Genomic DNA, 19,562 nt, shown 5'->3' with positions numbered 1-19,562 from the left:
CATATTGTGCCTTAGTATAACGTGTGACTCCAGACCTAGTGGCAGGTTTAAATACTGGCCCACCATGAGGTGTCCATACATCAGAATTTCCAGTTTATTAAATCTGGCAAGCTTGTAGCACAACCTCCCTTCACCTAAAGCACTCCAGATACATGGTGGCTGCATCCATTGTTATGAAAATCTGGGAATTGTAATCCTAATGCATCTAAATATACCAGTTTAGATAACAGCAAATATCTCCAAGCTAGAAGACAACAATTAAGGCACCTTTAGGACCAATACCTTGAGTATGCATTACATTGTTTCTTATTTCTGTTGTGGCATGTCCTGGATTTGTAGTTATCCATTAAAGTCACTGTGGGGAAGGAAGTAATATGCACATTGTACCCTGGTTATGTTTAGGTCCTGAACCTAATGGTACAATACGGTCCACAGAGCTGCTAAAGCTGATACAAAGGTGGAATGGGAGCCTAATCTAGCAAGATATTCTTACATTGTAAACCAAGGTCAGTTTTAAGACTGCGCCTTACAGATGAATGTAGTAATCTAATCAAGTTTACTCAGGAGTAAATCTTCTGAGTTCAGTGAAGGAAATACTAGCTTTCCAGTACAGTGCTGAAGACTTAACGACTGAACAACAAAAATAGTGCTATAATATTTGAAAATATCAAGGTAGAGTCATCTTCATGGAGCTCAACTCTTGGTGACTTTGTGGACACATCCTTGTAGTTTTAATGGGAAAAGCACAGAAGTGACTTGCCATTGCTTTCTTCTGGGATTTTTTATTTTTATTTTTTTCAGTTTCCCTGTCTGGCCTCCTGCCCTTCTCTTCCTTGAGGATACCACCTAGGTCCAACCCTATTTAGCTTTCTGAGATCATCGAGGTCAGCTCAGTGCTGCCTGTATCTGCTCACAAGTAAAAACCTCTGAGTTACCTGGAAACCAACCCTATCAATCCCCCAATAAGTGTGCATGGGGTTGCATCCTAAGCTTCTGAATTACTGACATACCATGATTTATGATTTGTAACTATTCTTTTTTGCCCACAGGACTGTTAAATTAACTTTTCAGCCAGGCCTTTTTTAGTTTGGAATGCATTCCCCGAGAAGCTGACTTTACTTTTGGGACTATTTTGACAGTGAATGATTTTACCCAAGTTGTTTCAACTCTGTATGATCAAGGTCAGAATGTGAGTACTTTTTCATTCATTGTGCTGGATACTAATATTGAATTTGATTGTATTTCTGTATTTTCTGCTTACTCTTGTTTAGCTTCTAGAGAATCCGAGTATGAGAAAGCTACAAATATACCACCAACCAAACCTGTCCTTTTCAGGAAAGTATGTATCAGAGAATCCACAACAACTCTCAAAACTGAATTGAGTGAATAGCCTACAAGAAGCTAATACAGATAACATTTAGCAAATTTCCTTTCTTCTATTATATCTTTTGTAAAATTCTAATGAAAAGGGAGGATTGCATAGATAAGATAGTGGTATGCAAAACGTCTGGACTCAAAGTATTTCAATGTGAAACATTCTGTTTGAGCTTGAAAAAGCCTGCTTTGAGCTCTTCAAAATCATTTGGGGAGGGACTTCCAAAATGGTCAAAACAGCTGTTTTGAACTCAAAACATAGTATTTCAAATTTAGGATGGTCCTGAGCTGAAATATTTTGCACCTACCTATTAAGATGAATCATGCACTGACTGACTTCAGAAATGTCAGTATTCACTGTTTGTGTATTTTCAAATCCTTTTGTGAAGCCACTTTTTCAACTTTTGCCCCCCGAAAGAACACTAAGAATTCTCAGAATGTCCAAGCTGCATGAGTGATAAAAGTCACTTCTATGTGACTCAGCCCTAAGCAGCAGTTGACAGTTATTGGAAGAACAGGAGGACATCTCCTGAATTTCCCACCAAGACAAAAACTGTCTTGTCTTCCTTGCTCTAAACAGTCTTCAGGAAATCCCAGGAAGCAACAGCTGTGCAAAAATTGTTTTATTAGTTCTCATTCTGCATATTTAAAAACCTAGCCCCAGGTTTGCACAGAAAACGTCATGGTCTTTAGAGCAGTTCACTTCTTTTTGCCATAGATATTATCCAGAGCACTCTGGGCATCTGTTATTTGTTGCTGCAGTCTCTGCTTAGTGGACTCATTAGAAGCCTTTTTCAGCAGGGTCTTCATTTCTTCCACCACAGCCCGGTACCCAGTTGTGTTGTGGAAGACACGGATGGCCCGGTCCCCACAGGAAATCAGAAAGCGACTGTTCACATCAAAGGCCAAGTCTGTTATGTGCTCTCCATGAACACCTTCAAAGCACTCTTCCTCCTCCCCTCGCTGGGTGTTATAAACAAAGATGTTGGTGCTGCTGGAAATGGCCACTGCCCGGGAATCAGGAGCCAGAGCAATGCGGCAGGGCTCGGTCACCTTGCAGCTGCCTGTCAGCAATAGGTAAGGATCCTGTTGCTTCTTGTATTCAACATCTGTGTCCCAGAATTTCCAAGTGCCATCCTTTGAAACTGTGGCCATCCTGTTAGGGTGAGAGAATGGCATATATTTAACAATTTCAAGTTAATGTTTAGACTAGCCTTTCTCAACATTTTGACCCTGGAGGAACCTTTGAAATATTTTTCAGGCCTTGGGGAACCCCTGCACATTCAGGCTCAAATACAGGCTGGAAGTCACAAAATTATTTTATTTGTTTCAAATGTAGGCCTGTATATCTTAAACTAAAAATAAAGAATGAAACATATCCCTTTAATGTGACATTGCCCGAATTTGAAATCATTTTTTAAATCAATTGTGATCTCCCAGGGAACCCCTAGTGACCTCTCACGGAACCCTAGGGTTCCATGGAACCCTGGTTGAGAAACCCTGGTTTAGACCAGTACTTGCAGCTGGAGCAGAATGGAGATGCCTTCAAGAGATCAGATAAAGTTCAAGTATCCCTCAGGAATGTTTTAAGACTTCATCTGGCTTGTTGGTGCCAGAGTGGAACTGCTTTTAGTTTCCTGAGGATTTATTTATTATTTGGTAAATTTATATAGTCGCCTATCTCACAGGCTTGACTCTGAGCAGCATATAAAGTGAAAATACAAAACAACAAAATAACCAAAAACTTTAAAAAGTCATAAAACATTAAAAACTATAAAAAAACAACCTACAGGAGAGTATAATCAATTGCCCTAGCAATACAGCCACGTTTAGGAAATGCTAGGCTATAAACCCTAGTAAATAAACCAACTGGGAACCTATTAGCATGGGACACTGCTGAAGAATGGGCCACTTACTAATTGCATGTACTCAACACCATCAATTCATAAATTAATATATTTTCTGAGTCCACAGAATACATAGAACCATAAATCGAATGGGCTTGGGTTCAGAAAACATGACGAGCTCCCCACAAAAAACCCTAACCCAAAATTAATCAAGCTTAGCACGTTGTCTGTATCCATTTGCTAAGTTTTGATTTCAGCTGGTTAACTGTATTGTGGGAACACAACCACTTAATCCTCAAAGGAGATTCCTCCATTAGTTCAAAAAAAGAAAGAAGGCAACTCCAAAAGGCCTCCTCTTCCTCACACCAAGGATATCAGGAAAACTAGTCAGAGGACTCAGAAGGTGAGATGTGAACAAGTTATTATAAGAGATGTTATTATTCCATATAAATGAGAGACAGCTTCTCACCGCCGGGAGTCGTTGGAAAAAGAAAAGGAATACACGCCAGCCTTATGCCCCTTCAGCTCAAAGGCCCTGGTCACTTCCCGGAAATCTCCACTCTTGCTGAAACACACTTCCCACACCTTTACATCAGGAGTGAAGCCACACGAACCAACAAACCTATAGGAAAGGAGATGCCGAAATGAATTGAACACCTTGTAAGCTGTCACTTCTCTACTCTTCAGTATTATTTAGAGCAAAAAGAAGACATCTCCACCCTTCTGGCAGAATAGAAGGGAATATAAACAAGTGACTGCCCTTCCTTACCTCCCACATGGTGACACAGCTGCAAAGGTGTTGTTCATCTGGTTGGTGTTGATGCTAGCCAGGATTTCCCCCTTCATGTCCCAGATCAGGATGGTGGTGTCATTGGAGGCACTCATGATGTACTTCCCTGGGGCATAAGGGGCAAAGATAAGGGTACAGTTCTGACCAGCTGATGCAGCTGCAAATACTCAGGAAGCTAAGCAAATTAATTTGTTTTCAAGGAAATCAAGCCCAATTATTCCTTGCAGTTGTAAGCTAGGCTGTTCCAAACCCCAGCTTTCATACCTGTATCAGCAACTCCAATATTGATGATGGGAGCCTTGTGCTGCTTTGAAAATTCTTCTGGGACTGCAATGTATGTAAAAGTGCCATCCTCTTTCTTTGTCATTTTAAACACTCTGAGGGTGTCACCATTTGCCAACCAGACAATGAAAGCTCTGAATGAAGGAAGGAAAGGCATATAAGCAACACAACAAACCCAAGGAAGAAGCTGCTCTGCTTGGCAGTTGTATAACATCAGTCCCCACAATCGTTTGTGAAACATGTGAAAATGCTTCCATGTTTGCTACACAGAAAAACTGGCTATGGGTGGTTAGGAAATGAGAGTATCTTTGCTAAACATCGCAAATGAAACTTCAGTGTGGACATTAAGTTGAAGAATGATAGGCAAACGTCTGACTAGCTCTCTGGGGCTCTGCCTCTTCACTTCTTACTGCTACTCTGCCTGCTCTTCTGCCATAAGGAATCACAGAAACCAGGACAAAATGCACAGGCCCTTCCACTGCATGGTGTGAGTGAAACAGCTCCTCAGGTCAGCCTGTCCTTTTAGCAATTCTCTTCCTACAGACTGACTATAGGCATTTCTCTTGGCTTTGACTTTTTCAGTTTAGTTTTTATTATTGTAAAGGAGAAGAGAAGGAGATGCAGAGGATATTGTCCATACCCCTCATCCTACCTGGAGTCTGGGAAGAAGCGGACCAGGGTGGCATGGTCCAATTCCACATTAACCCGCATGCAGCGATGCTCCCTCTCCAAAAGGTCTTTGGTGCTCCATATGCGCACCGTACGGTCATCAGAGCAGGAGGCCAAATACTTCCCATTACTGCTGAAGTCCAGGGAGGAGACACTTCCACTGTGGCCCTGCAAAATACAAAGAGAACTGGCTTTTGGCCTCTCAGAGAGAAATAAATTTAGGTGTCTTTTATACTGGAGATCTGTTACCTAAGGAGGAAAAAGCAGTTTGGAATTCTTAAAAAGGATTTATTTGTACATTGTGGGTATAAGAGCCAGTTTGGTCTAGTGGTTAAGGTGCTGGGCTAGAAACCAGGAGACTGAGAGTTCTAGTCCCACCTTAGGCACGAAAGCCAGCTGGGTTACCTTGGGCAAGTCACTCTCTCTCAGCCCAACCCACCTCACAGGGTTGTTGTTATGGGGCAAATAGGAGGAGGAAGGAGTCTTAGGTATGTATGCCGCCTTGAGTTATTTATAAAAATAATAAAGGCGGGATGATAGATAGATAGATAGAAGAGTATAAATATCCAGTCATGGAAGCTGAAACATCATGACCCTTGAACATACTTTTCCAATTTTTACCAGAAACATTCCAACCTCAAAAAGGTCATTTCAACTGTGAAATGGAGATCACACCAGATTGCTCTGAAGTCAGGATATACTTGGTGAGACTGGAAAAGAAAACTTAGGGTGTTTTAATCTCAAAGCTATTTGCTTTCTTCTGCTATCCATCTTTTAACAAAACCAGGAGGACTGATATGGATCATCCAGTAACCAGCGGGATTCCCACTTACCCCCCTGAACAAGTAGAAATAATCAACTGAAGCAAAATGCTTGTAAGTTCAACAATGAACAGGAAGATACAGTGGTAAAGCTGTGGCCAGGATGGGCTCTGCTTTTTCATCTCATGAAGCTGTTAATTTCTGCACATTTGCCCAGGATTTCAACATGAAAACCAGATAAATGAATTACATTCAAAGAATTTGCATCGGGTGTGTGTGTGTGTGTGTGTGTAGGAGGCAGGTCCTAGAAAATTAAAGATGTAAGATGTGAATTCAATCCTTTTTGAGAGCAACCATCTGCCTGGTGAATTTTTCCAGAAATGTTCGGTGTTACCACTGAAGAGTAGAGTTACAAATTCTGGCTTCCCAGGCTTTCAGAGACAAGTAAGAAATGACAGAGATATCAGTTATTTCCTTGACTCCACCTTTCAACTTCCAACTATTACTGCACCTTTAGTCATCTTTACTACAGGAGAGAATAAAAGTAGGCAAGGTAGTAGACACATGTATGATCAGCTCAAATAAAAAAAAAAAAAGTAAAATAACAACATGTAAGAATCTTACCCACCAGAGCTCACCTTGAGGGCTGAAGCCAGGAGCTGGTGTGTGAAAGTGTGCTGCTGGGGTCTCTCTTTTCGAATTCGCTGCTGCTTTGGCTTTTTCAGGCCTGCTGTTTTGCTGGCTGCATCACCATTCACGTTTTGATCTAAGGAATACTTTATTTTTAACAAGTCAAGAACCAATTGGTTTTACCTGTCGGTTGAATCACTAATAGCATCTTTCAATTATCAGCTCAACACAGCAACAAATAAGCATAAATAGCTTGCAGCAGAGTGCTTTGTAATCTACAGCCCAGGCTTTAAAATGAAATGATTTCTCTATCAATATTATTATAGTATTTATGTGTCCTTATTTTATTTAGTTTATAACATAAAAATACCAGTTACATAAAAATTCACTCATGTCTTTGTAGCAAAAACGCTAAGAGAGACTGTGATATGGAAACCTCTAAATAATCTTTCAAAAAAATTTCCAGACATGTTAGCCTTTTGTATAAAATCTTGTAGTGCCTTAAAAATTAATATTTTTATCATGTAAACTTTCACAGATCATACTTTGCTTTTTTTAAGATGCCATAAAAACCCTTTAATTCTCAATAGCAGCAGTGCATGTAAGAGTAAGTAGTTACTTGTTACTTAGTAAGTTTTTCTAGCTGTCTTTCAATGGGCTCAAAATGGCACAGAGGGTTCATTCTTCTCCCATTTTATTATCCAAACTCAGTGGCTGCATTCCCACAACCTCTTTAACCTAGTGACTAAATTACCCAGTGTCTGATTTGCACAATACACTGAACCATAAACTAACCAAACAAGCTGGATTTGCACAACATACCAAGCCAGAAAAGAAAAACACATTAACTATTAGCTTAGTATGTTGGGCAAAAGCAATTGCTAAGTCTTCAAATCTTCCCAGTTAAGGCATGTGGGTAGCCAGTGTTCCCTTGGGAACTTGAAGATGTGTGGCCTTCAACTCCCAGAACTCCCCAGCTGGCCATACTGGCTGGGGAATTCTGGGAGTTGAAGGCCAAATATCTTCAAGTTCCCAAGGCTGAGAAACACTGAGTTAGACTGTAAATTTGTGGTAGGACATGAGCTTTCTATAAACCAGGGTTTCTTAACCAGGGTTCCATGAGCGGTCACTAGGGGTTCCCTGGGAGATCACAATTTATTTTAAAAATTATTTCGAATTCGGGCAACTTCACATTAAAGAGGTAAGTTTCATTCTTTATTTGTAGTTTAAGAACACTGTTAATGCATATATAAAGGCCTACACATGAACCAAATATAATAATTTTGTAACTTCTGACCTATATTTGAGCCTGAATGTGCAGGGGTTCCCCAAGGCCTGAAAAATATTTCAAGGGTTCCTCCAGGGTCAGAAAGTTGAGAAAAGCTGCAAAACGATATTTCAGATTCAATTCCCAATATATAGGATAGGTCTAGATAAGACCCCTGCTTGGAAGTCCAGAAAGCCAATACACCTTGCCTGACTCTCGATGAAGCTTCCTTTTACAAATCCTACACAAACTGAAATTACTTCAGTGTGATGGCACAGGCACAGCGACATGATGCAAGCTTCGCCCTTATACATGAAAATCCTGGCATCCGATGTAATACTTCGGGTGTGTTTTTTGCATCACTTGTCCCCCTCTGCCCTTCTGCTGAGGCCAATTTCTGCATTCAGTGCAGTGAAAGTGACCCGTCCAAGGCTGCTGAATGTACTTCTGATTAAGGTTTGAAACCAAGTTTCCCACTCGCAGACTAATACTTCAAGCGCCAGACTGACCCAACGCCCCGCTTGTCACAGCTAGAAATGTTTTCTTAGTCTACTTCTAGCCACAAGGCCGTGGCAACAGCGGTAATGGAAACAATAATACGCAGCAAGGTATAAAGCAAATTTTAAAACAGAGCTGGCACGGCTCATTTCTTGCACAAGATGGAAACGTGGCTGCAAACCCCGCCCCGCAGAAAGCTGGCGGCGCGGCTTCGGAGTCAGCTTCGTCCCCTCTTACCGTCGCGCGCCCCGCTCAGTTTTGCCACGTCCTCCTTGCTCGGTGCAGCCTTCTTCCACCGCCTCAGAAAGAACAATAATCCCCACAAAACTACGGCGCCGAGGACCAGCGAGAGCCCCACCAGCGTCGCGGACGCGCGTGCTTCGCCCATCCTGCGGCGGCGGCAGCCTCCTCCTGCTCCGCTCAGCCACCTCAGCGGAGGCGGGGCCGAGCTCAGCCAGACCGCGCACGCCGCAGGCGGCAGCGCCTATTGGGGTGTCTCTCGTCGTGTGTGCGTCCTGCCGCGTGTCATTAAGACGCATGCGCATCTGCTTTGGCAGTAGATATATATTACGGAAGGAATTACAAATAGTGCAGTTAATCGTGAACTTTGAACTCTCCATGAAGCTAAACTTATTTACTTTATTTCTTCGATTTAGACACTTACCGACTCCAACTGATTCTGGGAAGTAGCAGAGCAGTAATTATGTCTTGCGGAATGGAAAGGCTGCTACTCGTGTTAAATTAGAGCGCGGATATCTCTAGATAGGGCGTGCTGATGTCATCTTCATTTTTCTGGCTCTGTGGCTATGACGGAGTTGGTGTCGAATAAGAGTGACGTACGAAGGTAGGCAGCATGGCAACCTGCGGAAAGAGGCCTGAGCATCGCGGGCCCCCTGAGCTGGTGAGAAACGGAATAAGCCTTGTGGTGGCGGTGGGGCGAAAGCACTCTTTCACAGGTTGTTGTTGTTGTTAGTTGCCGTCGAGTCGTTTACTACTCATGGCGACCCTATGTATATAACAGAACGAAATGCGCAGGGGGGAGGTGGAAGTGCTCGTGTTCGTCAGTCTTCGGGGCTAACCAATGGAACCTTAATGCACAAGGCCGGTCCGTATCTGGGTTACATTTCCTGTTCTCCTTAGAACCTTGCTGATTTGCATCCTGGAGGCCTCTTGGCGACTTTGGAAAACGAAATATTCTATTCATTGATGTGATAAAAACTGAAATACGACCTTGATACCAGAACAAGTGTGGCAGATAGGGGAATAACCATTAAGAATGGTAATTCTTCCAATGTTATAATTTGGATGCGATCTGGAATAGCCCAATCCCAGTCCAGAAGGTCCATTTCTGAATGAACAAGTTAGGCACATTCACCAGTTATACACCTTTGGAAAGTAATGTAATCAGACCTATTACATTTGTTGTTCCACTCTTGTTTCAGTCAGCAGAAGCAGCCTGGAATGGTACCTTCTTAGTCCACCAAACCAGTAAATGGAATGCATTATATCCCAAAACACTGAAATGAAGTGGATTGTTTCAGTCTGTCCCAGTGTTTGCACCATTCTGGCCTTCCATATGATCCTGTGGGATGGTTCTTATGATTAATTATGCGGTAATGAAAAAGGGAGTCTGTATATTCAGTCTATTTCATTGTTCCTGGTTGACGAATGAGGGGAAGGAAACTCTTTGTTTCATGCTCTGTAATATTGGTTCCTTGGCTTCTGGTTGGTTACCACGGGAAGGAGGAGGATGAAATAAAATGGATGATGATTATTAATATTTATTAAATTTGTATGCCACCCATCTCTCTGTATAAGTGACTCTAGGCAGCTTACAGATAAAAAAGATCCAGTCAAGTCTTTCTTATAATGTTATTCCTTATTTCCATCTTGTTTTAACTTGGGGTACAGGTCCAGCCTTTCATCTAGGCTCTGAAATGCATTGCCATTTCTGGGGACAAAATAAATTTATGTTGAAGGAGCAACCTTTTTTTTTTTGGATATTATCTCTAATAGCGAAATGGAATCTCCATTTTCAGAAGCATTCTGCTTGTTCTGCTCTTATGAGTCTCAAGGCAGCATCTGGCTGGCAACTGTAATGCACTAGGTAGTCAGCAGGGGGAGGAAAAATAGTAGGGGGTCTGTTTATGATCTCTTGGAAATTTGAAGTGAAAGCCCAGTTGTTCTATAGGAACAGTAAGGAAATAATTCTTGTCCATGCTAAATTGTATTATTGTCAGGGAAAAAAACATTGGGGTTGGAAGGATAACTAGGAGTGAAAGGAAAATCTCTGTGTTATATACAAGACAGCATCTAAGAGATGAATGCTTTCATCCCTTGCTACTGACCTTTCCAGAGGAAGGATGATAGGCTTTTGAACTGATCCAGCACAATTTTTCTTCTGTTTTCCTTTTAATCCATTTCTCCTTTCTTTTTTCCCCCTAGTTCTATGATGAAGCTGAAGCTCGGAAATACACACATAAGTAAGGCAATCATGGACTGTGAGAAGCAGCTTATTTATATGATTTATATATTTTTAAAACTTTAAAACTTAAATCAAACATAATAATTAAAGAGTCCCTGTTTTGGGGGGGATAGAAATTGGAATAATAAATAAATAAATCTCATAGTTCACCGTTCGTAGTGCATCAGTTAAAATACCCAAATAGCTAATTCAGAATAAAATCCATTGGGTTACCACGGTATGCCATATTTAACGTATATAACACATAAGCTACTGCTGTGTATTAAACAGTACGTTAATATGACTTCACTTTATTTTAGCCATTAGCTTATTAGCTAATTAGTTACCAAACACATTTAGAGTTTTTGAAATACATTGTCAAGTTTTCTCTGAGGTCTGCATCTCCTGGGACTTAGATATATTATACTTAAAACATACCCTTTCTCTTTTTCAATGTCTTTTTCTCTTTTTTTACTGAAACATAGATGAAAATAGGCTAAAACAGTATCAGAAGATTACAAAGAAAGTAATCAGATGGCGTTTCCCTTGTCACAGATGGCTGTAGCAACAGGGTTGATGTCAATGTGTTAAGGGAAATAGGGTGTTTTTGCAGAATGGAATTAGAATTGCCATCATGAAAGACTCTTGAATGGATTGCTGCGGTGGGAATGACTCCCTAAAAGGAGTGAGTGATGCTAAATATATTGTGAGTGTTGGAAAAACACTAACTAAACTGGCACATTCACTGGGATTTATCATATGGAGAGAAATCTATTTAGCCTCATCATGGTTGTTAGCAGCTTCTATTTGTCCCTATTCTCTGTGGGGAAAAAAACTGAAAGGAGAAAGAACAAACTTTCTTGAAGACTCATCATAGCGGATTGACCAACTTGCCTTTCTTAATACGCCATTCCTTCTGAGTATCTGGAATAGATCGTTCATTGTTTGTGTATAGGCATCTTCTTGTGACTTTGAGAATGAGATAAAAAGGTTATGTTTTCCTGCAAGCATTTAAGTGGAATACTATGTTGTATATTTGTTTCTTGATGGCTCTCATGTATTCACTTTCCATCCTCTAGTTCTCGAATGATTGAGATTCAGTCTCAGATGTCTGAACGGGCTGTGGAATTGCTGGGTCTCCCAGACAATCGTCCATGTTTTTTGCTGGATGTTGGGTAAATTTGTTGTATTGCTCCTAAGGGACTGATTCACCAGAATGGGAGTGGGTTTTTACATTTATTTCCTGGGGGAAGTGATACCACATTTGAACAGCCCACCCAAACAATCAATATAAGCTCCACGATTCTTTTAGTATCCAAATTTTAAAAGTCACTTTTAAGCTTGCCTGCCTATATAGGAAAAGCCCTTATTTAGGAGAGCAACAGTTACCCTTAAATCATGGCCCATTAAGTCCATTGTTACGTTTCACTGAAAGCAGCTCGGCCAGGTTAAAGGTAGAATGATGGCTTTCCTGTTACCCCCTGTCTGAGATTCTCTCTTTTCTCCTTTTTTAAAGTGTGGAATATTGAGTTGCTCCCCCCCGCCCCAAGTAAACTCTGTGCTGTGCCATTTAGCTCCAATCCTTCATCTAATAAATGGTGTCTGATGTCCCTCAAGATGGAAACAAGTATGCAAATTGGGTATTAGAATATCAGGTATTCTAGTGTGGTATCAAGAACCAGATTAAAGTTTCTGCTTTGCCTGTACTGACATGCGCTAAAATAAGCAACTTTTAGAACAAGGAATCCATGAAATAGGTTGCTGATACTACTCTGATTTGACATTGTGATCAGTAGAATTATTAGGGGTTTACAAATTTAAATCACCTTTCAAACAGTTGTAAATTCCTGAAGTACTAAAGTAGTTCTTCCCCTCTCCCACTGACTATATCTTCATTTTAAAATAGACACACTGCATTCAGTTCAGTACTTTTGCTTTATTTGCAATAATTTCTTGCCAAGTGTCTTTGGGGTAGCTTTACTTTGTGATCCAAAAAACTCAGCAATGTTTTTGAGTAAGTTTCCAAAGAGAACAGCTGTTTATTCATCCTTAACTGTGCTTTTCCTATCAGCTGTGGCTCTGGTTTAAGTGGTGATTGTATCTCTGAGGAAGGGCACTATTGGGTTGGCATGGACATCAGTCCTGCAATGCTTGGTGAGTAGATCTCCTTTTTTCTCTCCCCTTAGGCTAAACTTTGCCCGGAACTTGAAATGGCAGTGTCCTGCTTTCTTTATTCTAAATAGATGTAGCCATGGAGAGAGAAGTGGAGGGAGACCTGATGCTAGCAGATATGGGCCAGGGAATTCCCTTCCGACCTGGAACATTTGATGGCTGTATCAGGTAAGAATTTGTAACAGGCATTACCAATAACCAGGGACTGCAAGATAGTGAAAATATCAGATTCACTGCCCTGAATTATTTTCTTGCAGTATTTCTGCAGTTCAGTGGCTCTGTAACGCCGACAAGAAGACCCACAGCCCTCCAAAGCGACTGTATCGGTTCTTCTCAACCCTCTATACTGCTCTGGTAAAGTTTATTTTTTCTGTTATTTACATAACCCCCAATTTTTAAACTTTCTGATTAAGGAAGGTAAGAGATGCTACCTGTGTATCTTATAGCTTGACAACAAGCTTGTATGTAAGGTATGAGTCAAGAAGAATAAGAGGAGGGAAGTAAGAGAGGGGGAGATGGAGTAACATGATTCCAGGAGTATGTGCAATGACTTGAAAAATGGTGTAACCGGCAGTTCTTTTTTCCCCCTTTCACTTGTTATTCTGGGAAAACTTGCAGAAGACTTCGACCTCCTTTCTGTGTTCAGATCGGTAAGACGGAGCTTGAAGTCAAATAGGAATCGCAGCTTTTTTAATGGTCAGGCTTCCCTAGCAAAGAATGTTCAGGGGCCAGAGCTGCTGCAATACATAAGGATATAATGCTCCCCCACCACTGCTGTTTAGCTACAGCTGAATGAAAAAGAGTTTTAAGGGTGAGAGTGGGGAAGCCCCACTCTGCCATAGCTTAGTATGGAGTAAACTTGGCATGAAGGAGATCCCGGGATTGCAGTAAATTATCTTGGATAGCAGAGCTGGGAAAAATTGGTTCCACTGCCAGTTGAGGCAGAAGGTATCAGGCTAGATTAACCAGTGGCCTATTTCTGACAAAGGTTGCTTCAATGTTTATTTCTCATAAGTAAGATCATGGCCAGACTGCAGGATCCCCTATAACTGACGTTTTATCTTCTAGGCCCGAGGCGCCCGTGCTGTTCTACAGTTATACCCAGAAAACTCTCAGCAGGTTTGTGCCTTGGGGGTGGGGGGGAAGCCTATCAAGTAGGAAGGTGTGCAGAGGGAGGTCCCCTTATTTAAGAGGTTGTGTGTGCGTGGGGTAGATCAGCAAGAGGTGATCTTGGTCGCTCGATCACATCAGGCAACTCAACATTTTCAGTACTTCTGCAGGAATCATTTAGGAGAATTCACGTGGTTTAACATTGTTCACACCTTTTTATGTATATGCTGTATATAGTCTGCAGATGTCGGCTTCTGCCTTACAAGAGGGAGAAGGCATTTGGAGAGACATGGGAAAGCCATGCCCCGTTTTTTTTTTTACTACTTTGGTTTTAGAGAGCAGGAAGTCTCCAAAGTTCTCCGTGGAAAAGCAACCTGAACCCTATTCTGGCCATACTCCAAAATGGCATAGGAAAAGAGGAAGGGAAGATGTTCCTATTGTGTTTAGCTTTAAAATGACTTGCATTTAGTTCTTAACGTGGGCATTTCTTCATACAGGCTGTCAGTAGTGCTAGGGGAGCTTGTGATCCCCTAATCCAGGCGTTGGCAAACTATAACCTGTTGGCCAAATCTGGCCTGTTGCCTTTTTTTATGCAGCCCACAAGGCGGGTGGGCAGGAAGCAGATTGCCAGCCCCAAGCCACAGTTGCATTTCCAGGGCAAGGTGCAGAGCTGGGAGCCAGGTATCCTGGGCAGCAGCAGCCCGTCAGCAACCTCCTTGCTGGCAGGCTGGCGCTTTCCAGTGGCTGCCACACTCCTTGGCTTGCACATCTGCCATCTGCACCTGCGAAGGCAGAGGGGCAGGATCTGGCCCTTTACAGAAAAGCTTGCCAACCCCTGTCCTAACCCACAGTAGAAGTGTAGAAGCAAAAAGAAAGAAAGGTAAGTTCCTTGTAAGGATAGGGGAGGGTGCGGAGTGTATAGGAAGTTCTACTGGAAGAGGGAGCCTGGCCCAGCCCAGCCCCAAGGGGCAGGTCTGCGTTGCTAGGAAGAGGACATCTCAGGTTCACTGAGGTTCTTTCTCTCCTGCCAGCTGGAGCTCATCACCTCCCAAGCCATGAAGGCGGGTTTCACTGGTGGCATGGTGGTAGACTATCCCAATAGTGCCAAAGCCAAAAAGTAAGTCTCTTGCTGTCTGGGGGAGGATGGGACTTCAGGTTCCGGGGAGACGGGGATGCTCAACAATCCATGCTATGTGAAGTTTGTAGATCAAGAGTGATACAAATCTCCGCAAACAGCTCAGTGCATGCATAGGTTCAAGTTATTGAACGTATCATAATTGACTACCTCATGTAAAAATTAAATCATACCAAACAATATTATGGTGTAATATGTTGCGTATAGTCAGGTAAGAACTCTTCTTGAGACACTTGCATGACAAATCCTTTAGTCTAACATGGCAAACATATTCAGATCTTCTCAGCTTCTGTGGGAAATTTAAAGACAAAGGACATTCCAAGTCATCTCATCCAGTTCTGCAGGGCTGCTCAATTCATTCGTGTTTCTTTTTTCCTGACATTTCATTCAGAAAATAATTTGATGAGGAGGGACCACTATTCGGTATTGGATCCCTATTCAAGTATTTCAGGTAGCAGAAACAGCCCTCTTTTCTGGAGATCTTTGGTTGCTTCTAAGAGTCAATACTAGAGTAGGTGGCACCAACAGGCCATGTTTAGGTAGGGTAGCTCCTTTGACCTTTGAGGAGTTATTTAAAAAGCCCCCCCCCCCGCCCACATGTCTGTGTTTGATACTTATTTATCTCTTTACAGATTCTTTCTCTGTCTCTTTGCTGGCATAACTGATGTATTACCAAAGGTAACAAAATTGATGGACAAGTTCAACTGCTAGACAATAGTGCTTTAATTAGAGCACTTCTTTTCCACAGTGAAGGACAAAGGTTCTTGGTAAATGACCCTTAATTGTTGAAATCCTTTCAGAATTCTGGCACCTCCTTCATTTCTAAATTCTGGTCTTTTGAAAGGCATGTTTTCAATTCATGTCAAACTAGAGTATTTTGTTTGCTAAGAGGTATGGCTTTTTGCTGTGGAGTGACATGAGGTTGAAACTTTTAAACAGTATCTGATCTCTGCTAAGTATGGTCACTGAGCCTCCCAACTAAGATTAAGTCGGTTGCCTAGACCCTCTAATTGTACCTCGCTGTAATGGTCTGTGGGAATGACCTTGGGAGACAGGAGGAAGAGCCACAGACAAGACAATGGTCAGATAAGAGGCAGCTGAGCCCACAGAAGGAACGTGGGTGTGGCAAACATCTCAGAAGGGACCCTCTTTAGTTTCTTGGACTGTAAAGGCGAAGGGAGAGAGACGTACTTTGAGACTTGCAAGATTCTGTTAATGTAACCTTACAGTAAAGTTAGAGATAGCACTCCTGGGTGTGCTGCTTGTCTGGGCTACCTTGTAAGGCTGACACTCCCTGAGTTCTTGTCACATTTTTCTTGGCTGGTGTTTCTCCATCAATTAAACTCTTACAGATGGTTCTGTTTTGTGGTTTTGGCAGGGTCTTGGTACAGAGTGCAGTGAAGAAGAGACCACACAAGCCACGTTCACCAGTGAAAGGTACCAAGGCCAGAAATAGGCAGGAGGCCATTGGGTTCAGGGTGGTTCAGACTGAGTTCTGTTGTTCTTGGCCTCAGCCCCAAACTGTAAAATCAGAACAGGAGCGGTTTGCCATTTAGGGTCCTTGGAGAAGCAAGAGCCTATAAGCAAGTTGTCTAAGCAAGTGCTGCTTGCTGCTGAATATCTTCTGTGGCAGCGGGTCTGTGTGGGCTCTCTAGGCAAATCAGCAATGTCTCTTCCTCCCTAAAGCAGTGTAAGGCTAAACTCACCCTCCTCACGGCTTGGGGGAGAGACAAACAGCAACAGCCAGAGGATCATTGTCGTGGTAATCAACAGTTTAATTGCCATGTTTTCCTGCCTCTGACACGCTAACGGAAATGCCCTGATTTGGCCAATAATATGAATTACTGGATGCGTAGCCCAACCATACCTAACCTAGTTTTCTCCCAGTTCTGGCTGGGACTTAAGGAGAGGAAATCCAACATCCTTCTTGAGTAAGGCTGGATTAGCTTCTGCCATTTGTTATACTGGCCTTTTAAGCTATGGTAATATACTATACAACAAGTTCCTGTGCTCTTAGTTCATTTCCATACTCAAGGTTTTTTTAAAAAATCCTTGTCATTTCAGGAGAATCACCTATTCCTACATGGACCATCCTGAGTCTTTATTCTGATTTTCACCTTATGAGGAGGCTAGATGAGCCTCCTTTAAAAGTGGGTCCTTCTCAGTTACAGCCCAATTGAAATAGAAAGACTTTCTTAAGTAATTTGAAGTTTTCTACCTGCCAGCGTTTTGAAGGCCATTAAAAAACCTTTGAAAAAGCAACCATTTTTTGTTTTTACATTTTTTTATCCCACCTTTATTATTTTTATAAAAAACTCAAGGCGGCGAACAGACCTAATGTGCCTTCCTCCTCCTCTCTTCCCCACAACAACAACCCTGTGAGGTGAGTTGGGCTGAGAGGGAGTGACTGGCCCAAGGTCACCCAGCCGGCTTTCACCATCTCCTGGTTTCTAGCCTGGTGCCTTAACAAAACCACTGTTTTGTTTGCTGTATTCTGCGTTTCGTTTTGCTGTTTTCTTGAGGCCACTTGGCACTGAACTAAAGTAGCAACTGATAATATTTCTGATTTCATTTGCTTTCTCAAGGATCCGGTTCAGAAACGCCAAAGGGAAGTCAGCGAAGAAGAGTAGGGACTGGGTGTTGGAGAAGAAAGAACGGAGGCGGAGGCAGGGCAAGTAAGTCTGACCTCTGCATCTTCCTTCCGACGAAGATTCTTTGTGCCCCGTAAATTAGGCCCAGGTGGCACCTTGAGGCCTCAGGGTAACCTATGGCCCCAACATAGTCTTTTTTGAGGCCTGGGCAGATCCCTCCAGCTAAAATTGCTGAGAACTGTTGGCATAGTTTCCTATCATTTTAACGCAGGAAACAAATATGAAAGCTGTGTTTGCATGCCATGGCTGACCCCACAATCCCCTTTGCAGCCAAATGTGCTGGCAACATCTAATAGCAGATGGCTCAGTCAGACTTCCTGTGGCTGTTTCTCCAGTTTGCTAGAAAAAGCAGCTGCTGCTGTGAAGTAGGTTAGTACTTCCCTTCCCCCTTCCAGGTATCTTTTTTGCCACATCAAAAAATAAAACACAACGTACACTCAGTACTACACTTGATTTTAGCCGAAAAGCTGAGAACCTATTGGGGCACGATCAGGGCCAAAGCCAGGATTGGGGGCCATCTCCCCTTCCCTCATGAAAACCAGAATGGGCACAGAGACAGAACGCCCTGGGGCCTCATTTTTACAGCGCCCCTCTAGGACGTTGTCTTGATCATGGGACGGAAGAGGAACAATTAAACCTCCAATAAGTGGTTCATACGGTGCACCAACCCATCCCATGACTCAGTTACATCATGCCAAAAGGATAGAGCATTCTATCCTACTAAATTAGGTTTAAGCTACTTAAAAGAACCCCCCCAGAAAATACTGGCTCCCCCGTGTGTGTGACACAGCCTCAGCCACTTTCTGTGCCCATTGTGCCTTTCTAAAAAAATGTTAAGGATATTGCCAGTTACCAAAAGCTGTCAACATGGCTCCCCCCCACTCAAGCATTCTAAGGAGTTTTGCTCCTTAGAATCTTATGTCTGCTTCCTACTTTCTGCATTTTGTCCATTCTTATGTTCTTTTTCCTTTATGGTTCACCTGCAGGAATGTGCGAGCAGACACCAAATACACAGGTCGAAAACGGAGACCTCACTTCTGACTTCCTGCTAATTGGACTAAGTAGTTCTTTGGAGTTTTCTGTGGGGGGGAACAGGAGGATGCAGATTATTGATCTGAACAGAAGCTGCTGAAGACTCCCGGGGCACAGGAGCACAGGGTCACAGTCCCTTCTTTGCTCTAACCCCTTGGAAAATGACTTCTCACCAGGAAGATGGGACCCAATTGATTCACCGTGTTTCTCTGCTGCCAGACTCCCAGAACCTTCTTCTGTTCCTGATGGATTCAGATTAGGTTGTGTCAATTTTACTACCCCAGCTCTCAATTAAATGAGGTCTTGGAAACAGATTCTGCACCATTGCTAGTTGGTTTAAGCTGCTGTAAGGGGGAGTATCAGTAGCCCCTGGTGTATTTTGAGACTTCTATGCCTGCTTTTAAAGTTGGAGGAATGATAAAATGATCATTGTGCCCTGCAGCTGTTCTGGACCATTGCTCCTTTTGTTTTGCCAGCACAGGTAAAAATCTGGGCTTAGGAAATTATCAGGCAAAATATTGAGAAGGCAGCACCTTACCTTCCCTGTCTAAAAAAAAAGTGGTAGTGGGCAAAATCTTACTTTGAGCTCTGTGCCGAGTAGAAGCAAATGAATGAAGCAGCACAACACTATTAAAGGTTTCCCAACTACTGACATTTTAAAAAGGGTGTGTTGTCTCTGAAGGAAATAGGAAATGTCTTGGTAGATTAGTTACTTGGTATGGGGCTCTGTTCTCATCTCATTTCCAGTAGTAGGAAAACCTGAATATTTATTCAAGAAAACCTGAATATGTGCTGTAATAAATGATTCAAGAGGTGTACACTTTTAAAGTTAGGTTCTGTATAACCAGCTCAGAAGTCAAGTGTAAGTGCAGCATATTCC

General features: G+C 42.4%; 2 protein-coding genes and 1 non-coding gene across 8 annotated transcripts in view; 2 read left to right on the top strand and 1 right to left on the bottom strand.

Moving 5' to 3' along the window:
• Positions 1 to 8,575, bottom strand: part of TBL2 (transducin beta like 2) — a 39,654-nt gene extending 31,079 nt beyond the window's left edge. The window contains exons 1-7 of one of the 2 annotated variants that reach the window (XM_063299096.1): positions 8,356 to 8,575; positions 6,362 to 6,489; positions 4,946 to 5,130; positions 4,276 to 4,427; positions 3,991 to 4,117; positions 3,691 to 3,843; positions 2,073 to 2,530 (exon numbers count right to left, since the gene is read on the bottom strand). In XM_063299096.1, the coding sequence (XP_063155166.1) occupies positions 2,074 to 2,530; positions 3,691 to 3,843; positions 3,991 to 4,117; positions 4,276 to 4,427; positions 4,946 to 5,130; positions 6,362 to 6,489; positions 8,356 to 8,506 (1,353 nt within the window). In that variant the 5' untranslated portion in view covers positions 8,507 to 8,575 and the 3' untranslated portion in view covers position 2,073. Of the gene's footprint in view, positions 1 to 1,982; positions 2,531 to 3,690; positions 3,844 to 3,990; positions 4,118 to 4,275; positions 4,428 to 4,945; positions 5,131 to 6,361; positions 6,490 to 8,355 lie in introns of those variants that run through there. The other variant, XM_063299087.1, reaches the window with a different exon arrangement.
• Positions 8,576 to 8,691: 116 nt separating this feature from the next.
• Positions 8,692 to 19,008, top strand: BUD23 (BUD23 rRNA methyltransferase and ribosome maturation factor). Of its 5 annotated transcripts, none has more exons than XM_063299003.1 (12): positions 8,692 to 9,019; positions 10,564 to 10,601; positions 11,662 to 11,757; positions 12,654 to 12,736; positions 12,826 to 12,922; positions 13,012 to 13,108; positions 13,823 to 13,873; positions 14,896 to 14,981; positions 15,632 to 15,677; positions 16,378 to 16,436; positions 17,585 to 17,674; positions 18,637 to 19,008. In XM_063299003.1, the coding sequence occupies exons 1-12, from the start codon at positions 8,972 to 8,974 to the stop codon at positions 18,689 to 18,691; spliced, it is 846 nt and encodes a 281-aa protein (XP_063155073.1). In that variant the 5' UTR covers positions 8,692 to 8,971; the 3' UTR covers positions 18,692 to 19,008. The 5 variants fall into 5 exon arrangements, with proteins under 5 accessions (XP_063155073.1, XP_063155082.1, XP_063155092.1 ...); XM_063299012.1 differs by having other exon boundaries at positions 8,694 to 8,962; XM_063299022.1 differs by having other exon boundaries at positions 8,694 to 8,962; positions 10,564 to 10,619.
• LOC134488704 (small Cajal body-specific RNA 20) lies at positions 16,667 to 16,805 on the top strand. The gene has a single exon (XR_010067021.1). It is a non-coding gene; the product is annotated as a small Cajal body-specific RNA 20 (non-coding RNA).
• Positions 19,009 to 19,562: the final 554 nt, after the last annotated feature.

This window comes from Candoia aspera, chromosome 1, assembly GCF_035149785.1.
Source record: "Candoia aspera isolate rCanAsp1 chromosome 1, rCanAsp1.hap2, whole genome shotgun sequence".
NCBI classification, from domain to species: Eukaryota; Metazoa; Chordata; class Lepidosauria; order Squamata; family Boidae; genus Candoia; species Candoia aspera.
The sequence above is the reverse complement of the archived record's forward strand: the minus strand, read 5'-3'. Positions and strand labels throughout refer to the sequence as shown.

What these genes read in the sequence shown, in the direction of transcription:
- BUD23 (XM_063299003.1), top strand. Translation starts at nt 8,972, where the DNA reads ATGGCAACCTGCGGAAAGAGGCCTGAGCATCGCGGGCCCCCTGAGCTG. An exon ending in ATCGCGGGCCCCCTGAGCTG is followed by an intron (nt 9,020 to 10,563) that starts GTGAGAAACGGA and finishes TTTTCCCCCTAG; the next exon opens with TTCTATGATGAAGCTGAAGC. An exon ending in AATAGTGCCAAAGCCAAAAA is followed by an intron (nt 14,982 to 15,631) that starts GTAAGTCTCTTG and finishes ATCTCTTTACAG; the next exon opens with ATTCTTTCTCTGTCTCTTTG.